This window comes from Saimiri boliviensis, chromosome 5 (assembly GCF_048565385.1).
Source record: "Saimiri boliviensis isolate mSaiBol1 chromosome 5, mSaiBol1.pri, whole genome shotgun sequence".
NCBI lineage: Eukaryota > Metazoa > Chordata > Mammalia > Primates > Cebidae > Saimiri > Saimiri boliviensis.
This window is the reverse complement of record NC_133453.1, coordinates 39,793,965-39,814,719: the sequence shown is the minus strand read 5'-3', so window position 1 is coordinate 39,814,719 and position 20,755 is coordinate 39,793,965. Positions and strand designations below refer to the sequence as shown.

The window sequence follows — 20,755 nt, the reverse complement described above, 5'->3', positions numbered from 1 at the left end:
AGAACTAATTTGCTAGGAATATTCTATATTTAGGGCGAAGAAGCTAAGCAGTGAACTACACTCCTACCTTCTCTAGTACTGATTGAACTGGGATTCAAAAACTGGACTCCAAAGCCTATGCTTTTGACTACTTTGTCTCAATATAATTTCCATGAAGGTAGGGGAGTTTATCCATCTCTCTTAGTATGGGTCTCCAACACCTGGAACAGTACCTGGTACATAGGTGCGCAATAAATATTTGTTGGGTGAATGAATGAAGGAATAAGCTCTCCCAGTGTCAGTGTGTCTATAAAAGCCATTCCTTTTTATCTTTAGAGTTTAGCAGACTCTCTTCTACCTAGCTTCCCTTCTGTTCTCAAAAAAAAAACAGACTTTTATCTGTTTTTTTTTTTTTGAGAGCAGAAGGGAAGATAAAGTATGCTCTTTGTATTTATAGGTTTATTTTTAACTTTATTTCTTTGTCCAATAAATGTTTGTTGAGTGCCTACTATGTGCAAAGCACCATGCTTGGCCCTGTGTGAAGCAAATATTAAGGCAATGAGGTGGAGTCTGGTCTCACAGCTGTGTTATGCATGAAGTAAGGTTATTCTTTGGCAGCTCATTCTTGAGAAGAATCCTTATAGAGGTCAGTAACCTCTTCTTGAGGCAAAGGTAAATGCTGAGGGATTTGGGGGCTCATTATCTCAGTTTGGTAGAATTGAAAATTAAATCTGGCTGGGCGCAGTGGCTCAAGCCTGTAATCCCAGCACTTTGGGAGGCTGAGGCAGGTGGATCACCTGAGGTCAGTTTAAAACCAGCCTGGCCAACATGGTGAAACCCCATCCCTACTAAAAATACAAAAATCTTAACTGGGTGCAGTGCTGGGTGCCTATAATTCCAGCTACTAGGGAGCCTGAGGCAGGAGAATCACTTGAACCCAAGATCTTGCCACTGCACTCTAGCCTGGGTGACAGAGTAAGACTTTGTTTCAAAAAAAAAAAAAAAAAAAGAAAAAAAAAGAAAATTAAGTCCTTGGTGTGTCATCTGTGTCAGTGACATAACAAAGCGAGACCTGTGCTAGGCTCTGATGGGCCATCTTTAAACATTAAAATTTTTTTATCTTGTTAGGAATATAGCAGCAAACATCTCATATCTCTAACAGATGGGCTTTACGGCTTGGCCCAAAGCTCTGTTTTTTTTCTATGTTTATTTAATTAAAAAAAATTTTCCTTCTGACATACTGCTAGAAGCTCTGGTTGTTTTTAAGGTCCCTGAATAAAAGATAATGTTTGCAGATTTTAAGAGGAAGTTGTTTTTTGTTTTTTGTTTTTTGGTTTTTTTTTTGAGATGGAGTCTTGCTCTGTCGCCCAGGCTGGAGTGCAATGGCATTATCTTGGCTCACTGCAACCTCCGCCTCCCGGTTCAAGTGATTCTCTGCCTCAGCCTCCTGAGTAGCTGGGATTACAGGCACCTACCATCATGCCTGGCTAATTTTTGTATTTTTGTAGAGATGGGGTTCACCATGTTGGCCAGGCTGGTCTTGTACTCCTGACCTCAAGTGATCCACCCGCCTCCGCCTCCCAAAGTGCTGGGATTACAGGCAGGAGACACTGCACCCAGCAAGGAGGAAGTTTTTTTTTTTTTTTTTTTTTTTCTCTCCTGCTCTTTCTGAAAAGCTTGAACATTTTTCTGTACTTTTCTTTTCTTTTTTGAGACAGGGTCTTGTTCTGTCTGTCACCCATAATGGAACACAATGGTACAATCATGGCACACTGCAGCCTTAACCTTCCAGGCTTAAGCAGTCCTCTCACCTCACCCTCCCAAGTAGCTGGAACTACACACAGGTGCCACCACATCCATCTAATTTTTAAAATATTTTGTAGAGACAGGGTCTTACTATGTTGCCCATGCTGGTCTCAAACTCCTGGGCTCAAGCAATCCTCCCACTTCAGCCTCCTGAGTAACTGGGACTATAGGCACATGTCATCATGCCTGGCTGACTTATTTTTTGTAGAGACAGGGTCTTGCTCTGTTGCCCAGGCCAGTCTTGAACTCCTGGCCTCAAGTGATCTTCCTGCCTTGGCCTCCCGAAGCACTGGGATTATGGACATGAGCCACTGCACAATCTTTGTTTTATGTGCATTTATAATCTTTGCTTCCCTAACAAGATTATAAGCTCCTTGAAAAATTGGAACTACATCATATATTTGATCTGTATTTTCTCATCCAAGTGTTTCTGTAGGCAGTAAGGGAAACTTTGTAAAACAAGAGTTTTCTGATCAAGAAAATTTGAGAAGTCCTGCCTAATCTCTTTCCCTCTCGGAGAATTGCAATGCATATTGGCCTATTAAAGGCTCTGAGAAGTCTTCCTTTGAAGAAACCTATTTTAGCTTTGACCACCTTGCATTTCCCATACACATTTGACCTCAGAACTCCCTTTTACCGCTAAGAATGTTTTGCCCATCTTGTATTTTGTTCATGTGCTCTATAGTAATTAACATGGGCTTTTTAAATTGGTTACTCAATAAGTGGTTGCAAATTAATCGGTGAAGCATTCCCTCATTCTTGTTCATTTTATACATTTATTTAATGAAGCCCTTTTCATAGAAATTATCAAGATAAATGTACCCTCATTTAGATCAAAACAAATTCTAAATTAATAGAGTTATGACATTTTACTGTATTTAGGTTTTTTTTGGTTTATCTGTGAAGTGCTCAAACCTGTGAGTAGTGCTGACCCTGGCCTTTCATGAATAGCCCTGTACTAACAGGCTAGAAGGAACCCCACCCTGCTGCCCTCCACCCCCAGCATCATTTCAAGAAATTCTGAAGAACAGTTGAAATTTACAGAGATCAGTTTGGGTTGGTGTGGAATTTTCAGGGTGGGTTTTAGAAGGAGAAGTGGTACTTCTGTAGTTTGTGGAAGTTTTATTTTCCAAACCCAGTCCCCAAGTGTTTCTTCCTCTATTTATGTGGAAGAACAAAACAGTTACTGTCATGCATAGGACATGGACTCTATTCTGGGTGCATTTTAATTTAGAATATAGAGACCTCCATCCAGGTCCTAAGAGAGATTCCATGAGAAAGGCACACCACCATAAGATTGGTGATTTGTACTTAGAAATGGCTGCCTTTATTTCCTTTAAAGTCAATATCTTATATTTGAATAAACTTTGCAAAGCATCTTTACAGAACTCTCATTGGATCTTCATAGTCACCTTTTTTTTTGAGACAGAGACTCACTCTGTCTCTCAGGCTAGAGTGCAATGGGTTGATCTTGGCTCCTCCACTTCCTGGGCTCAAGTGAACATGAGCCTCCTGCCTTAGCCACCCAAGTAGCTGGGACTACAGATGTGCACCACCACGTCCAGCCAATTTTTGTATTTTTGGTAGACATGGGATTTTGCCATTTTGCCCAGGCTGGTCTCAAACGCCGGAGCTCCACCTGCCTTGGCCTCCCAAAGTGCTGGGATTACAGGTATGAGCCACCATACACTGCCCTCACAGTCATCTTTTGAAGAGCCTCCTGCTCAAGAAATCCTCCTGCCTCAGCCTCTGAGTAGCTGTGACTACAGGCATGCACTACCATGCTTGGCTAATTTTTCATTTTTTGTAGAGATGGGGTCTCCCTGTGTTGTCCAGGCTAGTCTCAGACTCTTGAGCTCAAGCCATCCTCCCACCTCAGCCTCCCAAAGGGCTGAGATTATAGGTGTGAGCCACTGCAACTGGCCAAGTATTAGTTTTAATCCTGTTTTAGAGATAAATAAACTGGGGCTGACTCAAAACTGACTCAAAGTCACACTGTCATTATCTTGCTGTTCTTATTGGCATTTGGGACCTACATGGTTTTTGGCTTCACCTCCAGCTTTAGCCATTTTTCTGCTGTTCTTTTAGGTCAGGATTTTCTGCCCCAGACCTGAGATTCCCATTCCCTTCTTAGCTCCTCTGCTGGTATAGCTCAGTCCTCTTCCAAGACCGTGCAAGATTCAGACCCTAACAGGTGGAGATGGAGGAGCTAGGACTTAAACTCACATCTTGTGATTCGAAGGCTGGTTCCTCTTTCGCCCAGCACCACACAGCTGTCTGCTCACGGTCATATGACAGGGAATTCCCCAGCCAGAACCTCCAGGATCACAAATAAAGGAAAGAGCCGGAAGGCACAGGACAGCATTTGTTCCGTCCAAGCCTCACATATCAGCATGGGTAGGGAGAAGCTTTCTTTCAAGGTCTTTGATAGGGAAGGACATTTATCAGTGAAGAGAGGTTTTGAGGGGAGTGAACCAATCTTGAGATAAGTAAACAAGAGCTTTGAGTCTGGTGTTTCCCTGTTTGCGTCTGCCCCCTGGAGGAGCAAATACTCCATGATTAGAGACATGTGAGTCCTGACAAGAAGTGTTTGGAATAGAATAGCGGTGATGGAACTGGAGTCCGAGTCCGGGTTCTCTCCTTATTCAGCCTGGATGCAATTCTGGGTATCAAAGCCTCTCTTGCACCCTCAGAGGAGATGGCTAAGGAACAGTGCAGCCAGGCCTCTTCTACCACACAGACATTTTTCTTTTTTTATAAAGAGTATACACATTTAAAATTTAATGGTACTCCCAAATTGCTCCTCAAAAAGGCTGTACAAAATTACAGTCCTAGTAACAGCTACCTGGAGATCCTGTGAAGGCATCTGCCCTCATCATTATTATTATTATTATTATTATTATTATCATTATTGAAGTGGAGCCCTGCTCTGTCTCCCAGGCTGGAGTGCAATGGCACAATCTTGGCTCACTGCAACCTCCACCTCCCAGGTTCAAGCAGTTCTCCCGTCTCAGCCTCCTGAATAGCTGGGATTACAGGTATGAGCCACCGTGCCTGACTGTCCTCATTATTTAATGGGTTATTTGCAACCTGTTAATCACATCTCCTATTTCCTTGTTAATGATGCTTATTGATTATAGACTTAGGAATATCAATCAGCACCTTCTTTGTATCTCTTTATTCTTACATGATATAATAATTCTTTATTTTTATTTTTTGAGACGGAGTCTTTCTCTGTTGCCCAGGCTGGAGTGCAGTGTCACAGTCTCGGCTTTCTTCAACCTCTGCCTCCCGGATTCAAGCAATTCTCCCACCTTAGCCTCCCAAGTAGCTGGGATTACAGGCGCCTGCCACCATACCCAGCTAATTTTTGTATTTTTAGTAGAGATGGGGTTTCACTATGTTGGCCAGACTGGTCTTGAGCTCCTGACCTCAGGTGATCCGCCCTCCTGGGCTGCCCAAAGTGCTGGGATTACAGACATGAGCCGCTTCGTCCAGTCAATAATTCATTGTTTAATCCTTAGTTGTGGGCCAAGCAAAGAAGAAAAGTAAGAAGCCATTTCCTTTTACTGATAGGAAAGGTCAAAGGACTAACCTAGTGAATTATTTACCTAAAAGTGTATACAAATCATTCCAAAGTTTAGTGGCTTAAAACAATACTAATTTAATTATATATTCACGGTTATTAATTTAATTATATCCTCACCTATGGGTGAGGAATTTCGGAGCAGCTTAGTTGGGCTGTTCTGGCCCAGAGTCTAGTGAAGTTGTGATCCGTTGTCAGCTGGCCATGTGAATGCTTGATTGGAATTGGAGGCTCCACTTCACATGACTGGGAAGTTGGTGCTGGCTGTTGGCAGGAAGCCGGTCGTTCACATGGGCCTCTCTGAGGGACTGCTTGAGTACTTTCATAGTGTGGTGGTGGGCTTCCCCCAGAGTGAGCCACTCAGAAGAAAGATTGTGAGGTCTTGACTTCAATAAGACTGAAAAAAAAGACAGACAGAGAGAGAGTGAAAGAAAGAGCCAGGTAGAAGCTGTATCATTTCTGTGATCTAGCTTTGGTAGTGACATATTATCACTTCTGCCACAGTGTATTCATTTCAAATGAATTACCAAGTCTGGTCTACTTTCAGGGAGAGGGGAGGTACTCTATCTTTGCAAGGGAGGAGTGTCAAAGAGTTTCTGAATGTAGTTTAAAACCACCATATCTGGTAGGATGTGAGGCCAACCCAGAAGCCTGGGCCAGAAAGTTCTCCTAGACCCTATGTGAGTATATAGATACGGCTCATAGGCTGAGTGAATTAAATTCAGAGCACTCAAGCCAACTCTCACAGGTCCAGTGGCTCCTTAGTCCAGTTTTTTTTTTTTTTTTTTTTAAACGCATGATTGTGTTTCTTTTCTTTTTCTTTTCTTTTTTTTTTTTTTTTTTTTTTTTTATCTTTCTCTTGTTTTCTTCTGAGAATCCAAAAGATAAATTGAGTCTTCACTTACTTTTATAGTTCATTAGTGTTTGGTAAAGTTTGCTAGGCAAGAAGGTTGAAACTACTGAGTGAAGCTGTGAATCTTTGACTTATTTGTAACTATCTATGCTTCATGTAATTCCCATTTAGCATAATTGAGAACTTGTAGTAAATAGTTATGTGGTGCCTTCAGGTATTTTCCCCCTTTTGATCTCTTTCTGTGATGCACAAACTAGTATAAGATGGGGCCCCTTTATTCCTTGGTGGAAGTGATACCTGCTATAATTATTATTGTGTTGTTTGGTTTGGGGTGAACACAGAGGTAAACTTTTGGAAGATCACACAGCCCAGGAGAGGACTATAGGTTGGCACTCAGTGATGAGACATCGAAACAAATACAGAGAAGTGGACTAACAGTTTGAGTGACATCCTGAATTGAGAGATGCTTGTTTAGTTTCTGAGTTTTGAATAGAGCAGTGTTTCTGCTCAGCAAATGAACTAAGAATTGGAGGCATCCCCCAGATAAGGAACAGAAATGGAACGAGTGGCTCAAACAAATATGGAATTTAAAAATTATTCTTATTTTTATATTTTTTGTAGAGACAAGGTCTCGCTATGTTGCCCAGGCAGGACTTAAACTCCTGGCCTCAAGGGATCCTCCTGCCTCACCTCCCAAGTAGTTGACACTACAGGCATGAGCCACTGCCCCAGGCTGGATGTGGAATTTTTGAATGGGGAAGAGAAAAAAGTCTCCCTTTGCTATTAGAAAGATATAAATTGATTCAGGATGCTGTGTTTATTTCTCCAATGAAGGCAGACTGAACAGATGAATAAGAACTGGACTTGGTAGGATCTCCAGGGCCATAGAAACTTCTAGATGAGGGACAAAAAGATTTTAAACAAAGGAACAAGAACTAATATTTATTGAGTATCAAGAGCTCTATTTGTTTTATTTAATTATCAGAGTAGTGGGTGTTATCGCTTCCATTTAAAGTAGGAGGTAGGAGGGCTGGGTGCAGTGGCTTAGGGCTAGACGTGGTAGCTTACACCTGTAATGCCAGCACTTTGAGAGGCTGAGGTGGGAGGATCGCTTGAGCCCAGGAGTTCAAGACCAGCCTGGGCAACATGGCAAAACCCCACCTCTATAAAAAATACAAAAATTAACCAGGCATAGTGGTGTGCGCCTGTAGCCCTAGCTACTTGGGAGGTTGAGGTGGGAGGATTGCTTGAGTCCAGGAGGTCGAGGCTGCAGTGAGCCATGATTGTAGCACTGTATTCCAGTCTGGGCAACAGAATGAGACCTTGCCTCGAAAAAAAACAAACAAAACCTAAAAAATAAAAAAAAAATTAATAAAGTTAGGGAGACCTACTTTCTTAAGGTTGTACAGCCCAAGGTGTGGTAAGGTCAGCATTAGAAGGCAGGCTTGTCTGCCATGAAGTCTGCTCTCTCCACTACCTTATACTGCTTCTCCAGGCAAAGTCAATCCAGGGTTTTAGACTAGTCTATACCTGGGGCTGGTTGTGGTGGTGGCTGGCATCAGGCAGGGACAGTGGTATAGCAAGACAGAGACCATATTTAGGTACCTAAAGTCATATCTTTCATGTTTCAGGTGATTTTGTTCCAACTGCCTAGGACTCAGGCCCATCTAAATATGACATAAAAGCAGAAGCTTTTCATAATGGAGATTAGACCATGACTAGGATTCCTTCCCAGTTCCTCTTGAGTTCTTCTCACTCCAGTGTTCTTTTCCATGTTTGTTTTTTGTTTCCCCCAGAGCTTCTTCGAGATACCTTCACTTCCCTGGGATATGAAGTTCAGAAATCCTTGCATCTCACTATGGATGGTATATTACAAGTTCTTCAAAGAGTTGCCCGTATGCCCCAACACCAAGATTACGACAGCTTTGTGTGTGTCCTGGTGAGCCGAGGAGGCTCCCAGAGTGTGCATGGTGTGGATCAGACTCACTCAGGGCTCTCCCTGCATCACATCAGGAGGATGTTTATGGGAGATTTATGCCCTTATCTGGTAGGGAAGCCAAAGGTGTTTTTTATTCAGAACTATATGGTGTCAGAGGGCCAGCTGGAGGACAGCAGCCTCCTGGAGGTGGATGGACCAGCAATGAAGAACGTGGAATCCAATCCTCAGCAGCGAGGGCTGCGCACAGTTCACCGAGAAGCTGACTTCTTCTGGAGCCTTTGCACTGCAGATGTGTCCCTGCTGGAACGGTCCTGCAGCTCACCGTCCCTGTACCTGCAGTGCCTCTCCCAGAAACTGAGACAAGAAAGGTGAGCCCCCAGGAGGTGGTCAGTTCTGGACCACCTGCTTATTTTTGTGCCACCAAGAAGGGAATTACCACTGTGCTACGTTTGCTGCCCTTCTCCTCAGGGAGGAAAAGAGATTTTCCCTCCTGCATTAGGGTTGCCCTAGAACTACAGTATAGACCTGGCATGATTTATAAACACTTTGTGTTAGTTAGCTTGTAGTTTCAATACTTTCCTTCAAAATTAAGAAATTTTCAACCCGGGCAACTGAGAAATTGCTCTATAAAAAATTTAAAAATTAGGTGGGTGTGGTGGCATGCACTTGTAGTCCCTGCTGCTTGGGAGGCTAAGGTAGAAGAATCGCCTGAGCCCAGGAAGCCCAGGAACTTGAGGCTGCAGTGAATCGGGATTGCACTGCTATACTGCAGCCTGGGCAACAGAGGGAGACCTTGTCTCCAATAAATAAATCAGTAAATGAATAAAACAATTTTTTAGGCTCGGGGTGATGGCTCATACCTAAAATCCCAGCTACTTAGGAGGCTGAGGCAGGGGAGTTGCTTGAACCAGGGAGGTGGAGGTTGCAGTGAGCCAAGATTGTACCACTGCACTTCAGCCTGGGCAACAGAGTGAGACTCCATCTAAAAAAAAAGAACAAATTTTTATTTTAAATTTATCTTATTTTTGAGATAAAAGTTTCACTCTTGTTGCCCAGGCTGGAGTGCAATTGCACAATCTTGGCTCACTGCAACCTCTGCCACCTGGGTTTCAAGTGATTCTCCTGCCTCAGCCTCCAGAGTAGCTGGGATTACAGGGGCCTGCCGCCATACCTGGCTAAATTTCTGTATTTTTAGTAGAGACAGGGTTTCACCATGTTGCCAGGCTGGTCTGAATGCCTGGCCTTAAGTGGTCCATGCATCTTGGCATCCCAAATGCTGAGATTACAGGTGTGAGCCACTGTGCCCAGACTTATTTTTAATATTTTTATTAAAGCAATATATAGTATTTATAGAAAAATCATAAAATATACCTAGGTGCTAAAAGTAGAATGCCATAAGTGGTTGTAAGCTTACTGAAACTAATTTCTATTAATCAAATCTTGATGTATTGCCTTCCAGATCTTTTTTTACTTTATACCCACACAATCATATAGAAGTATGTCTTTTTTGTTTGTTTGTTTGTTTGTTTTTGAGATGGAGTCTTGCTCTGTTGCCCAGGCTGGAGTGCAGTGGTGTGATCTTGACTCACTGCAACCTCTGCCCCCGGGGTTCAAGTGATTCTTCTGCCTCAGCCTCCTGAGTAGCTGGGATTACAGGTGTGCGCCACCATGCCCAGCTAATTTTCTTTTTTCGTATTTTTAGTAGGGACGGGGTTTCACCATGTTGGTCAGGCTGATCTCAAACTTCTTACCTTGTGATCTGCTTGCCTCAGCCTCCCAAAGTGTTGGGATTACAGGCATCAGCCACCACGCCCAGCTAGTTTGTTTTTTTGAGATGAAGTCTTGCTCTGTTGCCCAGGCTGGAGTGCAGTGGCGCATCTTGGCAAATTCTATCTCCCAGGTTTTCCTGCCTCAGCCTCCCAAATAGCTGGGACTATAGGCATGTACGTCCATGCTCTCCTAATTTTTGCATTTTTAGTTGAGATAGGATTTTACCATGTTGGCCAGCCTGGTCTCGAACTCCTGACCTCAAGTGATCCTCCTGTCTTGAGGCCTCTCAAAATGTTGGGATTACAGGTGCGAGCCACCATGCCCGGCCCAGAAGTATGTTTGTAAGCCCAGATGGAATCATCATCTATTATTTCTTTTTTTTGAATTAAAAATATGTTAATATAGTTCAAATCAGCATGTCTGGCTCATTTCAGCTCTTTTATTGCCAAACCAGGGGACAAGGACTCCTTTAGTTTCTCTGCTTTCTCTTTCTCTGCGGTGACCAAGGTATAAAGGTATTTGCTGCATCGAACTTTAAAGTTCACATTATCCTTGTTTTTCTTGATCTTGACAAATTTGACATCCTTTCACTTGGCTATGAGCAGAAAGTCCTTGATTTCCTCAGTTTTTTCAAGGCATGGTGATGAGGTACATAGGGAGAGGGCAAGGACTGGTACCTCTCTAGCCTGTGTATCACCTGAAAGACACTCGCAGCCTACCACTACTTTATAACTTGCTTTTAGTTTGTTTAACAGATCACAAACATTTTTGCATGTCAGTAGTCACATTTCTACAGCATCAGTTTAATGGCTGCACAACAGCCCATTGTAAGGCTATAGCTTAATTTACTTGATCAGTCTTCAGTTGTTGGATAGTGTTTGCTTTCCTACAAAGTAAGTATTAAACATCCTTGCAGCTTAGTATTTGTTCTTATCCTTAATTGTTTTCATGGGGGACAATTCCTGGAAGTGGAATTACTGAGTCAAAGGACATGCATTTTTCAAGCCTTGGATGTGTCTTACCGGATGTCCTGTAGGATGGTGATACCAGCTTTAAAGGAGAGTACCTGTGTCCCTGAATTCTCCCTGACACTGCATGCTCTTATATTTTCCTAAGTTTTGACAATTTGATAGGTGAAAAATGGTATCTGACTGTTCAGGTCTGGAAGACCTTGTTATATAAACATTTTAAAAATGTTTATTGGCAAGAATACTTTTCTAAGAGCAACATCAGTGTCCTGGTATATCCATTTAAGCTCAATGAAGCCACAGTGTACCTCGAGTATCAGATTAACTGGCTTTTTTCAGTTGTACCCTAATTACAGTTTAGAATGATGTTTCTGAGCCACCTGTCAAATGCATTCTGGTCTGTACCTCTGCGTACCCCAGGAATAAATCTCATGCCTTTACCTGGCCTTCTTAGTGGTGGCCCAGCAGGAAGCACAGATTAGAGCAGGAGCCACTCAGCCTTCCAAGATAGATACTCCATGGACCAGTGGTATTACTGGCCTTTTGAGCCCATCTTTATTTGTATAGATGATCCACATGGGTTATCATCTGGCTGGCATGTTCCCAGAATGAAACTCAGCTGCCCCTTGAGGGAGGAGGATGGTGGCCAGCAGGCCAGAGCACTGCAAGTTAGTTTGAATCATTCGCTAAGCAGCTTGTGGTGCCTTTAGAAAGGAACAGTTTCAAAGAACTTTCACATCTGTTGGCTCATTTCACCCAAATGACAATCTGTCTTCTCTTTGATATTTGCATGGCATTAAGTTTTGCCTTTCTTGTTTCCTCCAGAAAACGCCCACTCCTGGATCTCCACACTGAACTCAATAGCCACATATATGATTGGAACAGCAGAGTTTCTGCTAAGGAGAAATACAATGTCTGGCTGCAGCACACTCTGAGGAAGAAGCTTATCCTCTCTTACACATAAGAAACCAAAAGGCCATGCACAGTGGCTCATGCTTGCAATCCCAGCACTTTGGGAGGCCAAGGAGCACAGATCACTTCAGGTCAGGAGTTCAAGATCAGCCTGGCCAACATGGCAAAACGCTGTCTCTAATAAAAAAACAAAAATTAGCTAGGTGTGGTGGTAAGTACCCGTAATCCAAGTTACTTGGGAGGCTGAGGCCGGAGGATCTTTTGAACCCAGTTCAGGGTCGTAGCATGCTATGATTGTGCCTATGAATAACCGTTGCATATCAACCTGGGCAATATAGCAAGACCCCATCTCTTAAAAAAAAAAAAAAAGGACAGGAACTATTTTAGTCCATGTATTAGTCAGGTTTCTCTAGAGGAACAGAACTAATAGGATAGATGGATATACAAAGGGGATTTTATTAAGGAGTATTGACTCACACGATCACAAGGTTAGGTCCCACAATAGGCCATCTGCAAGCAAGGAAGCCAATCCAAGTCCCAAAGCTGAAGAACGTGGAGTCCAATGTTTGAGGGCAGGAAGCATTTAGCACAGGAGAAAGATGGAGGCCAGAAGACTAAGCCAGTTTGGTCTTTCTACGTTCTTCTGCCTGCTTTTATTCTGCAGTGCTGGCAGCTGATTAGATGGTGCCTATCCAGATTGAGGATGGTCTGCCTTTCCCAGTCCACTGACTCAGACGTTAATCTTCTTATGCCAACATCCTCACAGACACACCCAGGAACAATACTTTGCATCTTTCTATCCAATCATGTTGATACTCAGTATTAACCTTCACAGTCCATCTGGGCAATTATACCAAATTACCTTAGACCGGGTGACTTAAACAGCAGTTATTTCTCACAGTTGTGGAGGCTGGGATATACAACATCTAGGTGGTAGCAGATGTGGTGTCTGGTAAGGCATGCTTCCAGGTCTTATCAGATGGTCTATTCATGTCCTCACATGGCAGAAAAAGACAGAGGAAGCAGGCTCTCATGTGTATCTTTTTTTTTTTTTTTTTTTTTGAAACAGAGTTTTGCTCTTGTTGCCTGGGCTGGAGTGCAATGGTGGATTTTGGCTCACGGCAACCTCCGCCTCCCAGGTTGAAGCGATTCTCCTGTCTCAGCCTCCCAATGTGTATTTTCTTTAAGGGAATGAATCTCATTCATAAGGTCTCTACCCATACAACCTAATTACCTCCCAAAGGCCCCACCTTCTGATACTGTCACATTGGGGAACATGTCTCCCTTTTGAATTTTGGGGGGACACAAACATTCAGTCTGTAATCATTTAATGGCCTTATGAGGTTACTTGTTCTTTCACCTAGACCTCAAGTCGCATTTAACAGCTAATCAAGTATATCTTTCTCTGATTTGATAGTGTGACCTAAAAGGGGACCGTAGTTTAAAATGTCATTAGAGTTGGCCTGCACTGCGCGCAGCGCCAGAGTGTGAGCCTGAGCCGCGCCGGGCCCCACGTGGGGCTCCTGGGCCTCAGCGGCAGACAGGCGATGCTCCAGCGGCCTGGCCAGCCATGGAGGCCGAGGCAAGCGGCCTGGAGGAGCTGACCGACGAGAAGATGGCAACGATGGGCAAGGAAGAGCGGCGGGAGGAGGCGACACGCCTGGCGGCACTGGTGCGTTGTGACCGCCTCCTGGAGGAGGTGAATCGGCAGCTGCAGGGCCACCTGGAAGAGATCTGTCAGCTCAGTCGGCGCCTGCTGGCAGAGAACCATGAACTGCACTACCTCTGCTGCTTTGTGGACTGAAGCGCCAGCGCGGGCGGCTCACCAGCGGAAGCTCTTTGGGACCCAAGCATCCCAGACCGTGTGGGAGGACCTGGGCAGTGTGGCAGAATACCGCTTTTTAAATGATTTTTTAAAAATGTCAGGAACGGCCTTTATTGGCTGCAGCGTTGCTCACGATCCGAAAGCGTAAATGATTTTTAAAAATTAATTATTTATTTTCATATTTCTTGAAGTTAGTTTTAACTGATGTGTATCTGTATGTGTATTTGTGTGTATTCTGTCATGATTATGCAGCAGAGATGTAAAAGTGTGAAAGAGACAGTTTTCAGGAACGACAAGCAGCTATGCCTACTTTCCAAGTTATTTTGAGGCTGTGGTGGCTCACACCTATAATCTGAGTACTTTGGGAGGCTGAAGCCGACAGATCACTTGAGCCCAGGAGTTCAAGACCAGCCTGGGCAATATAGCAAGGTCCATCTCTATAAACGAGTAAAAAAATAAGCTGGATGTGGTGGTATATTCCTATAGTCCCAGCTACTTGGGAGGCTGAAGTGGGAGGATCCCCTAAGCCCAGAGACGTTGAGGTTGTGGTAAGCTGTCATCACACCACTGTACTTCAGCATGAGAGACAGAGTGAGAACCTGTCTCAGAATAAATAAATAAATAAAACCACCAGTACCATGAACAACAACAAAAAGTTATTTTGCACTTGTTTTCAGCGTAGGACTCCTGAGGGTGTCTTTGCATTTAATATTGCATAGGGGTGCCAGTGGGAAGTAATGTGTATGCGTGGCCTCATGAACTGAAATTCAACATCCCTTCGTGTTAAAAACTCTCAATAAACTAGGTATTGAGGAAAATATCTCAAAATAATAAGAACCGTTTATGATAAACTCACAGCTAATGTTATACTGAATGGGCAAAAGCAGGAAGCATTCCCCTTGAAAACTGGTACAAAACTAGGGTGCCCTGTCTGACTACTCCTATTCAACATTGTATTGGAAGTTTTGGCCAGGGCAATCAGGCAGGAGAAAGAAATAAAAGATATTTGAATAGGAAGCAAGGAAGTAAAACTGTCTATTTGCTGAAAGCCCCATTGTCCCAGGGTAGAGTGCAGTGGCATGATCTTGGCTCACTGCAACCTCCACCTTCCATGTTCAAGCGATTCTCCTGCTTCAGCCTCGCTAGTAGCTGTGATTACACGTGCCTGCCACCATGCTCAGCTAATTTTTGTATTTTTAGTCGAGACGGTTTTACCATGTTGGCCAGTCGGGTCTTGAACTCCTGATCTCAGGTGATTTGCTGTCTCAGCCTCCCAAAATGTTGGGATTACAGGCATGAGCTACTGTGCCCAGCATCAAATTCTTTCCCATTTTAAGATGTGGTTGTCTTTTTTTTTTTTTTTTTCTGAGGTGGAGTCTCCCTCTGTTGCCCAGGCTGGAGTGCAGTGGTGTGATCTCAGCTCACTGCAACCTCAGCCTCCTGGGTTCAAGTGATTCTCCTGCCTTAGCCTCCCAAGTAACTGGGATTACAGACATGTGCCACCATGCCCGGCTAATTTTTGTATTTTTCGTAGAGACAGGCTTTTGCCATGTTGGCCAGGCTGGTCTCGAACTTCTGACCTCAGGTGATCTGCCCACCTTGGACTCCCAAAGTGCTGGGATTACAGGCATGAGACACTGCACCCAATGGGTTATTTAACTTTTTATTAAGTTGTAAGCATTCTTTTAAATATTGTGGATATTAGTTTCTTATTAGATACAGTCTACGAATATATTCTCCCATTCTGTGGATTGTCTTCTCACTTTCTGGATACTGTCCTTTACAGTACAAGTTTTAAATTTCGATGAAGTTCAATTGATCTCGATGTTTTTTTATGTTATTGCTTATGCTTTTGGTGTCATATCTAAGAAACCATTGTCTAAATCAATTGCCCATGAGGTGTTACACCTATGTTTTCTAAAGTTTTATGATTTTAGCTCTTTGATCTTTAGCTCAAAAGAATGAGGTTGGACCCTTATCTCACACTGCATACACAAAAATAACACAAAATTTATATAATTTATATAATTTATATATATAATTTATATATATGTAATTATATATATAATTTATATATAATTATATATATAATTTATATAATTTATATAATTTTGTGTTATTTTTGTGTATGCAGTGTGAGATAAGGGTCCAACCTCATTCTTTTGCACATAAATGTCCACTTGTCTCAGCATTACTTATTGAAAATACTATTTTTTTTCCCTATAGAATTATTTTTTACTTATTACAAATCAACTAACTATAAGGGTCTATTTCTGGACTCTATTCTGTTGCCCTATCCTATGCTAGTACCACGTTGTCTTGATTATTATAACTTTGAAGTAAGTTTTGAAATCCAGAAATGTAGTCCTCCAACTTTGCTTTTTTTTTTTTTTTTTTTTTTTTTTGTAGAGATGGGGTCTTGCTATGTTACATAGGCTGGTCTCAAACTCCTGGCCTCATGCAGTCCTCCCACCTCTGCCTCCCAAAGTGCTGAAGGGTGAGCCACTGCACCTGGCCTGTTCTTTTTCAAAATTGTTTGGGCTGTATTGGGTTTACATTTCCTAATTTTCATATAACTTTTAGGATTTGCTTGCCAAATTATGTTAAAAGGAACTCTGGAATTTTGATAGCGATTACACTGAATTCGAGGAGTTTGGTAGGACTAGTTTCCCAAGTCACAGACCCTGCTGATAAGACAGGATGTTGTAGAAAGGTAAACCAAAACCAGCCAAAGCCAAGATGGTGACAGAAGAGAACTCCATGTACCCTGGCTGCTCATTCTGTGCTATAATCCATTAGCACACTACAAGAAACTCGTACCAGCACCATGATAGTTTACGAATGCCATAGCAACTTTCAGAAGTTACCCTGTATGGTCGAAAAGGTCCAGAGCTCCCCACCTCTTTTCTGGAAAACTCATTAATGATCCACCTCTTGTTTAGCATAATATAGTCAAGAAGCAATCATAAATATAGCTAGTCTGCAGACCATCAGGGCTACTCTCCTTATGGGGTAGCTATTCTTTTATTCCTTTACTTTCTTAATAAACTTGCTTTCACCTTACTCAGTCAGCATGCTCTTGAATTCTTTCCTGAATCCACCTGGCCTCCTGGGCTGAGCCTCAACCTTGGGGTACTTTTGCCTGCAACAGACATATAAAGATAAGTTTGGCTGGGCATGGTGGCTCATGCCTGTAATCCCAGCACTTTGGGAGGCGAGGAGGATGGATCACTTGAGCCAAGGACTTTGAGACCACTTTGGGCAACACAGCAAAACCCTGTCTCTACTAAAATTAAAAAAATTAGCTGGGTATTAGCATGCACTTGTAATCCTAGCTACATGGAAGGCTGAGGTGGGAGGATCGATTGAGCCTGGGAGATGGAAGTTTCAGAGAGCTGAGATCGTGTCACTGTACTCCAGGCTGGGCAACAGAGTGAGACCCTGTCTCAAAATAAAATAAAATACATTTGAGGTGTATTGCCGTCTTAACTGAACTTGTTACTGGTGGAAGGTATCCAAGCTACTGGTGGCGAATCTGCAGCAACCTCAATTCTTGCCTCTTCAGAAGAAAGAATTCGCCCGAAGGGCATCAGGCAGAAGGAAAGACCCAGGCAAGTTTCAGAGCAGGATTGAAAGTTTATTAAGCTTTAGGCTGGGCATGGTGGCTCTCACTTGTAATTCCAGCACTTTGGGAGGCCGAGGCTAGTGGATTACTTGAGATCAGGAGTTGGACTAGCCTGGCCAACATGGTGAAACCCTGTCTCTTCTAAAAATATAAAAATTATCTGGGCATGGTGCATGCCTGTAGTCCCAGCTATTTGGGAGGCTGAGGTAGATGAATCACTTGAACCTGGAAGGCAGAGTTTTCAGTGACCTGAGAAAGAATGTTTATTAAGCTTTAGAACAGTAAGGAAAGGAAAGAAAAGGAAAGTATAACTTGGAAGAGGGCCAGGTGGATGAGCTGAGAAACCAAGTGCAGGGCTTTCTCTCTTGACTTGGGGTTTTTAATAAGCTGGCATACTTCCGGGATCTTTCGTTACTTCTTCCAATTCCTGAGATCTTTTTGGGAAGCTGATGATCAGTTTCAGGTGTTTTCTATTAGGAGCCTACCTGTCCCTGGCACCACCTGTGTGACCAATTATTACTTTAGAGAAACATTTAACAACTACCTGACCATCAACTGATGAATCCCAACACTCTTGGTGCCTGTTGGGGGAGCCCTCTCTCGCCTTGCTCAGACCTGACTAGCTACTCGCTGTAACAAGCTCCTTCTTTGTTTAAGTTGATATGGTGACATTTCTTGTCACTGGCTTCATTGTGAATTTTTGTAGATGTGGCTAAGTCATAGGTTTCCCATTTGAAAAATTGCTTAGTCAAATACTGGCAGTTTCTTGTTTTTTTTTTTTTTTTTTTTTTGTGCTAGAAACAACAAACTCACCTCGAAGTGAAAGACCTTGCTGCTTTAATTTTTTTGGATCTTTTTCAAGGAGCATTAAAACTATTTTACTCAGGCCAGTGCCATGGCTCATGCCTGTAATCCCAGCACTTTGGGAAGTTGAGGTAGGAGGATTGCTTGAGCCCAGGAGCTCAAGATCAGGCTGGGCAAAGAAATGAGATCCAGTCGCTACAAAAACATTAAAAAATTTTTGCTGGGCACGGTGGGACATGCCTTTAGTTCCAGCTACTCTGGAGGCTGAGGTGGGAGGGTTACTTGAGCCCTGGAGTGAACTATGATCTTGCTGCTGCACTCCAGCCTGGGCAATACAGCAAAACCCTGTCTCAAGAAAACCCCTCATATATATATATATATATATATATATATATATATATATATATATAATACACACACACAGTGGTTTTTATATACTGCATTTTAAATTTATTGATATATAGCATATTTTAAATTTATATATTTTAAATATATTTATATAATATGCAATATGTTATATATAATTTTTATAATATATAATATATATTTTAAGTTCAAATATATATTATTGATATATATAATAAACATTACTCATTTTTTCTTTTTTTTGTTGAGATGAAATTTCACTCTTGTTGCCCCAGCTGGAGTGCAATGGTGTGATCTTGGCTCACTGCAACCTCCACCTCCAAAGTTCAGGTGATTCTCCTGCCTCAGCCTCCTGAGTAGCTGGGATTACAGGCACCCATCATCACACCAGGTTAATTTTTTTTGTATTTTTTTGTAGAGACAGGGTTCCACCATGTTGGCCAGGCTGGTCTCAAACTCCTAGCCTTAGGTGATCTGCCTGCATCGGCCTCCCAAAATGCTGGGATTACAGGCATGAGCTTCCACCCCTCTCCCACATTACTCAATTTAATCACATCCACCTAGTTCCCTTGCCAACCTATCACTATTGCTAATTTAACTTTTAGGAACTACTGCCATCTTGTGGAAATTAGAGGTTTTGTCATCCTGAATTTCCTAGCGACTCTGTTCTATTATGTAGCAAGCACAGTGAACACAAAATGAGTCACTTTTTTTTTTTTTTTTTGAGATGGGATCTTGCTATGTTGCCCAGGCTGGTCTCCAGCTCCTAGGCTCAAGTGATCTTCCCACCTCAGCCTCCTCAGTAGCTAGGACTATAGGAGCATACTACCACACTGCCTGGGTCTGGTTGCATTTTACTTGTCTAGCTATCATCTCCTTTCTGTTGACTATTTGGAAATCTCTGATAGGATCTTTGACAGAAAAAGTCTATTCCTTCAGACCTTAGTTTCACTGTAAGCGCATTTGCCACATAAGACAGTTCTGGGAAGGTCTGGAATGTGTGGATAAAGGTGATGGCAGTGGCTGCGGCCATGATGCTGGCTGCAACAGGGAGGCACTGCTTGGGCTACACACTCCATGGAGATGGTGGATGCCTCCCACCTTCTGAGTTGAAACGGGAGCTCCTCGGGTACTGCTGCAGCTGCTCAAACCCAGCCACCCAGACTGCAGCTGTGGATCTCAGCCTCCCTGTGCTCTTGGATGAGGGCCGGGAGCAGACAGGATCTGTCTTCCCGGGTGTGGCTGCAGCCACCTTCCTAGGTGCAGGACCCGGGCCTCTCTGCAGCCTGCACCCTGAGGGTCCCAGAAAGGACCTCTACCGCCTCATCCCTGCAGGCCTGGGGTGTCTGCTCCCACTGCCTGGCCTCTCTCTGCTCCTGGCAACTGCTCTGTTCTTGGAGCAGAGTGGAGGCCAAATCCTAGGGCCTTGAATGGCAGCGGGAGGCAGACAGAGTCCTGGGAAGAAGGGGGCAGGTCCCAGGTAAGTCCCTACCTTCAGGCCAGGGAGAGCCTGAAGGCTGGGGGTGGGGCTTCCAGGCCAGCGAACTGTGAGTGGGGACTTGTGGTGCTTCCTCCAGGTGCCTACGGATAGATCAGCAGCCACTTCCTCCCCTCTGAGGTCCATAAAAGCCCTGGGCTTAGCCAGAGTAGAGCAGAGGATGGCTAGAGGACTAAGAGGGCTGAGAGGTGACGGGATGACCAGCTGCAGAGAGGAGTACTCTCTGCTGATAGCTGGAGAAAATGGGATGGCCAGCTGCAGAGAGGAGCTACCTTTTCCACTGAGAGCTGCAGAGGCAACCTGACTGCAGAGAGGAGCCACCCTCTCCAGGGCCTCTTCTCCACTGAGAACTGAGCAGTGAACAGACGAGCTACCTACTGAGGGCCTCCTCTGAGCTGTTCGAACACTAAATAAAGCTCTTCTCCGTCTTGTTCACCCTTCACTTCTCTGTGTACCTCATTCTTCCTGGACATGGGCCAGAACTCGGGCAAAGATGCTGCAGCCATAGAGGTTTTTTCTGGTGGGAAAATTGACAACCCAAAGATTCCTTACCAAAGGTATGGAGCAAAGTGGGGTAAGGGAGTCCTGGAGGTTGGGGGTGTCAAATCTAGAGGACCTGTTACTTCAAGACCTTCTGAAGGATCCTCATTGGTTGGGGTGGAGGTTTCAGCACTCCGAGCTCTTCTCTAGCCAGTATATTCCTTCCTCCTCCCCCATTGTTTATGCCAATCCTTTAGTACAGGAGTCATTATTCTTTAAAGTCTATCTGAACAGAAGGTGGGGAACTTGGACCAGAGACTGGATGTAAAGGGAAGCCAACCACT

At 43.5% G+C, this 20,755-nt stretch overlaps 1 protein-coding gene and 2 pseudogenes across 8 annotated transcripts in view; 2 read left to right on the top strand and 1 right to left on the bottom strand.

Moving 5' to 3' along the window:
• The window catches only part of CFLAR (CASP8 and FADD like apoptosis regulator), a 41,378-nt gene extending 29,367 nt beyond the window's left edge, over window positions 1-12,011 (top strand). For 4 of the 8 annotated variants that reach the window (XM_003925661.4, XM_010336444.3, XM_003925663.4 and 1 more), the window contains 2 exons: window positions 8,021-8,531; window positions 11,727-12,011. In XM_003925661.4, coding sequence (XP_003925710.1) covers window positions 8,021-8,531; window positions 11,727-11,865 — 650 coding nt within the window. In that variant the 3' untranslated portion in view covers window positions 11,866-12,011. The other 4 variants (XM_074399281.1, XM_074399280.1, XM_074399283.1 and 1 more) reach the window with 4 other exon arrangements.
• On the bottom strand, window positions 10,359-10,759 carry LOC104651001 (large ribosomal subunit protein eL38 pseudogene; annotated as a pseudogene).
• Window positions 12,012-12,336: 325 nt separating the features above from the next.
• LOC104650992 (coiled-coil domain-containing protein 85B-like) lies at window positions 12,337-15,447 on the top strand (annotated as a pseudogene).
• The last annotated feature ends 5,308 nt before the right edge of the window (window positions 15,448-20,755 follow it).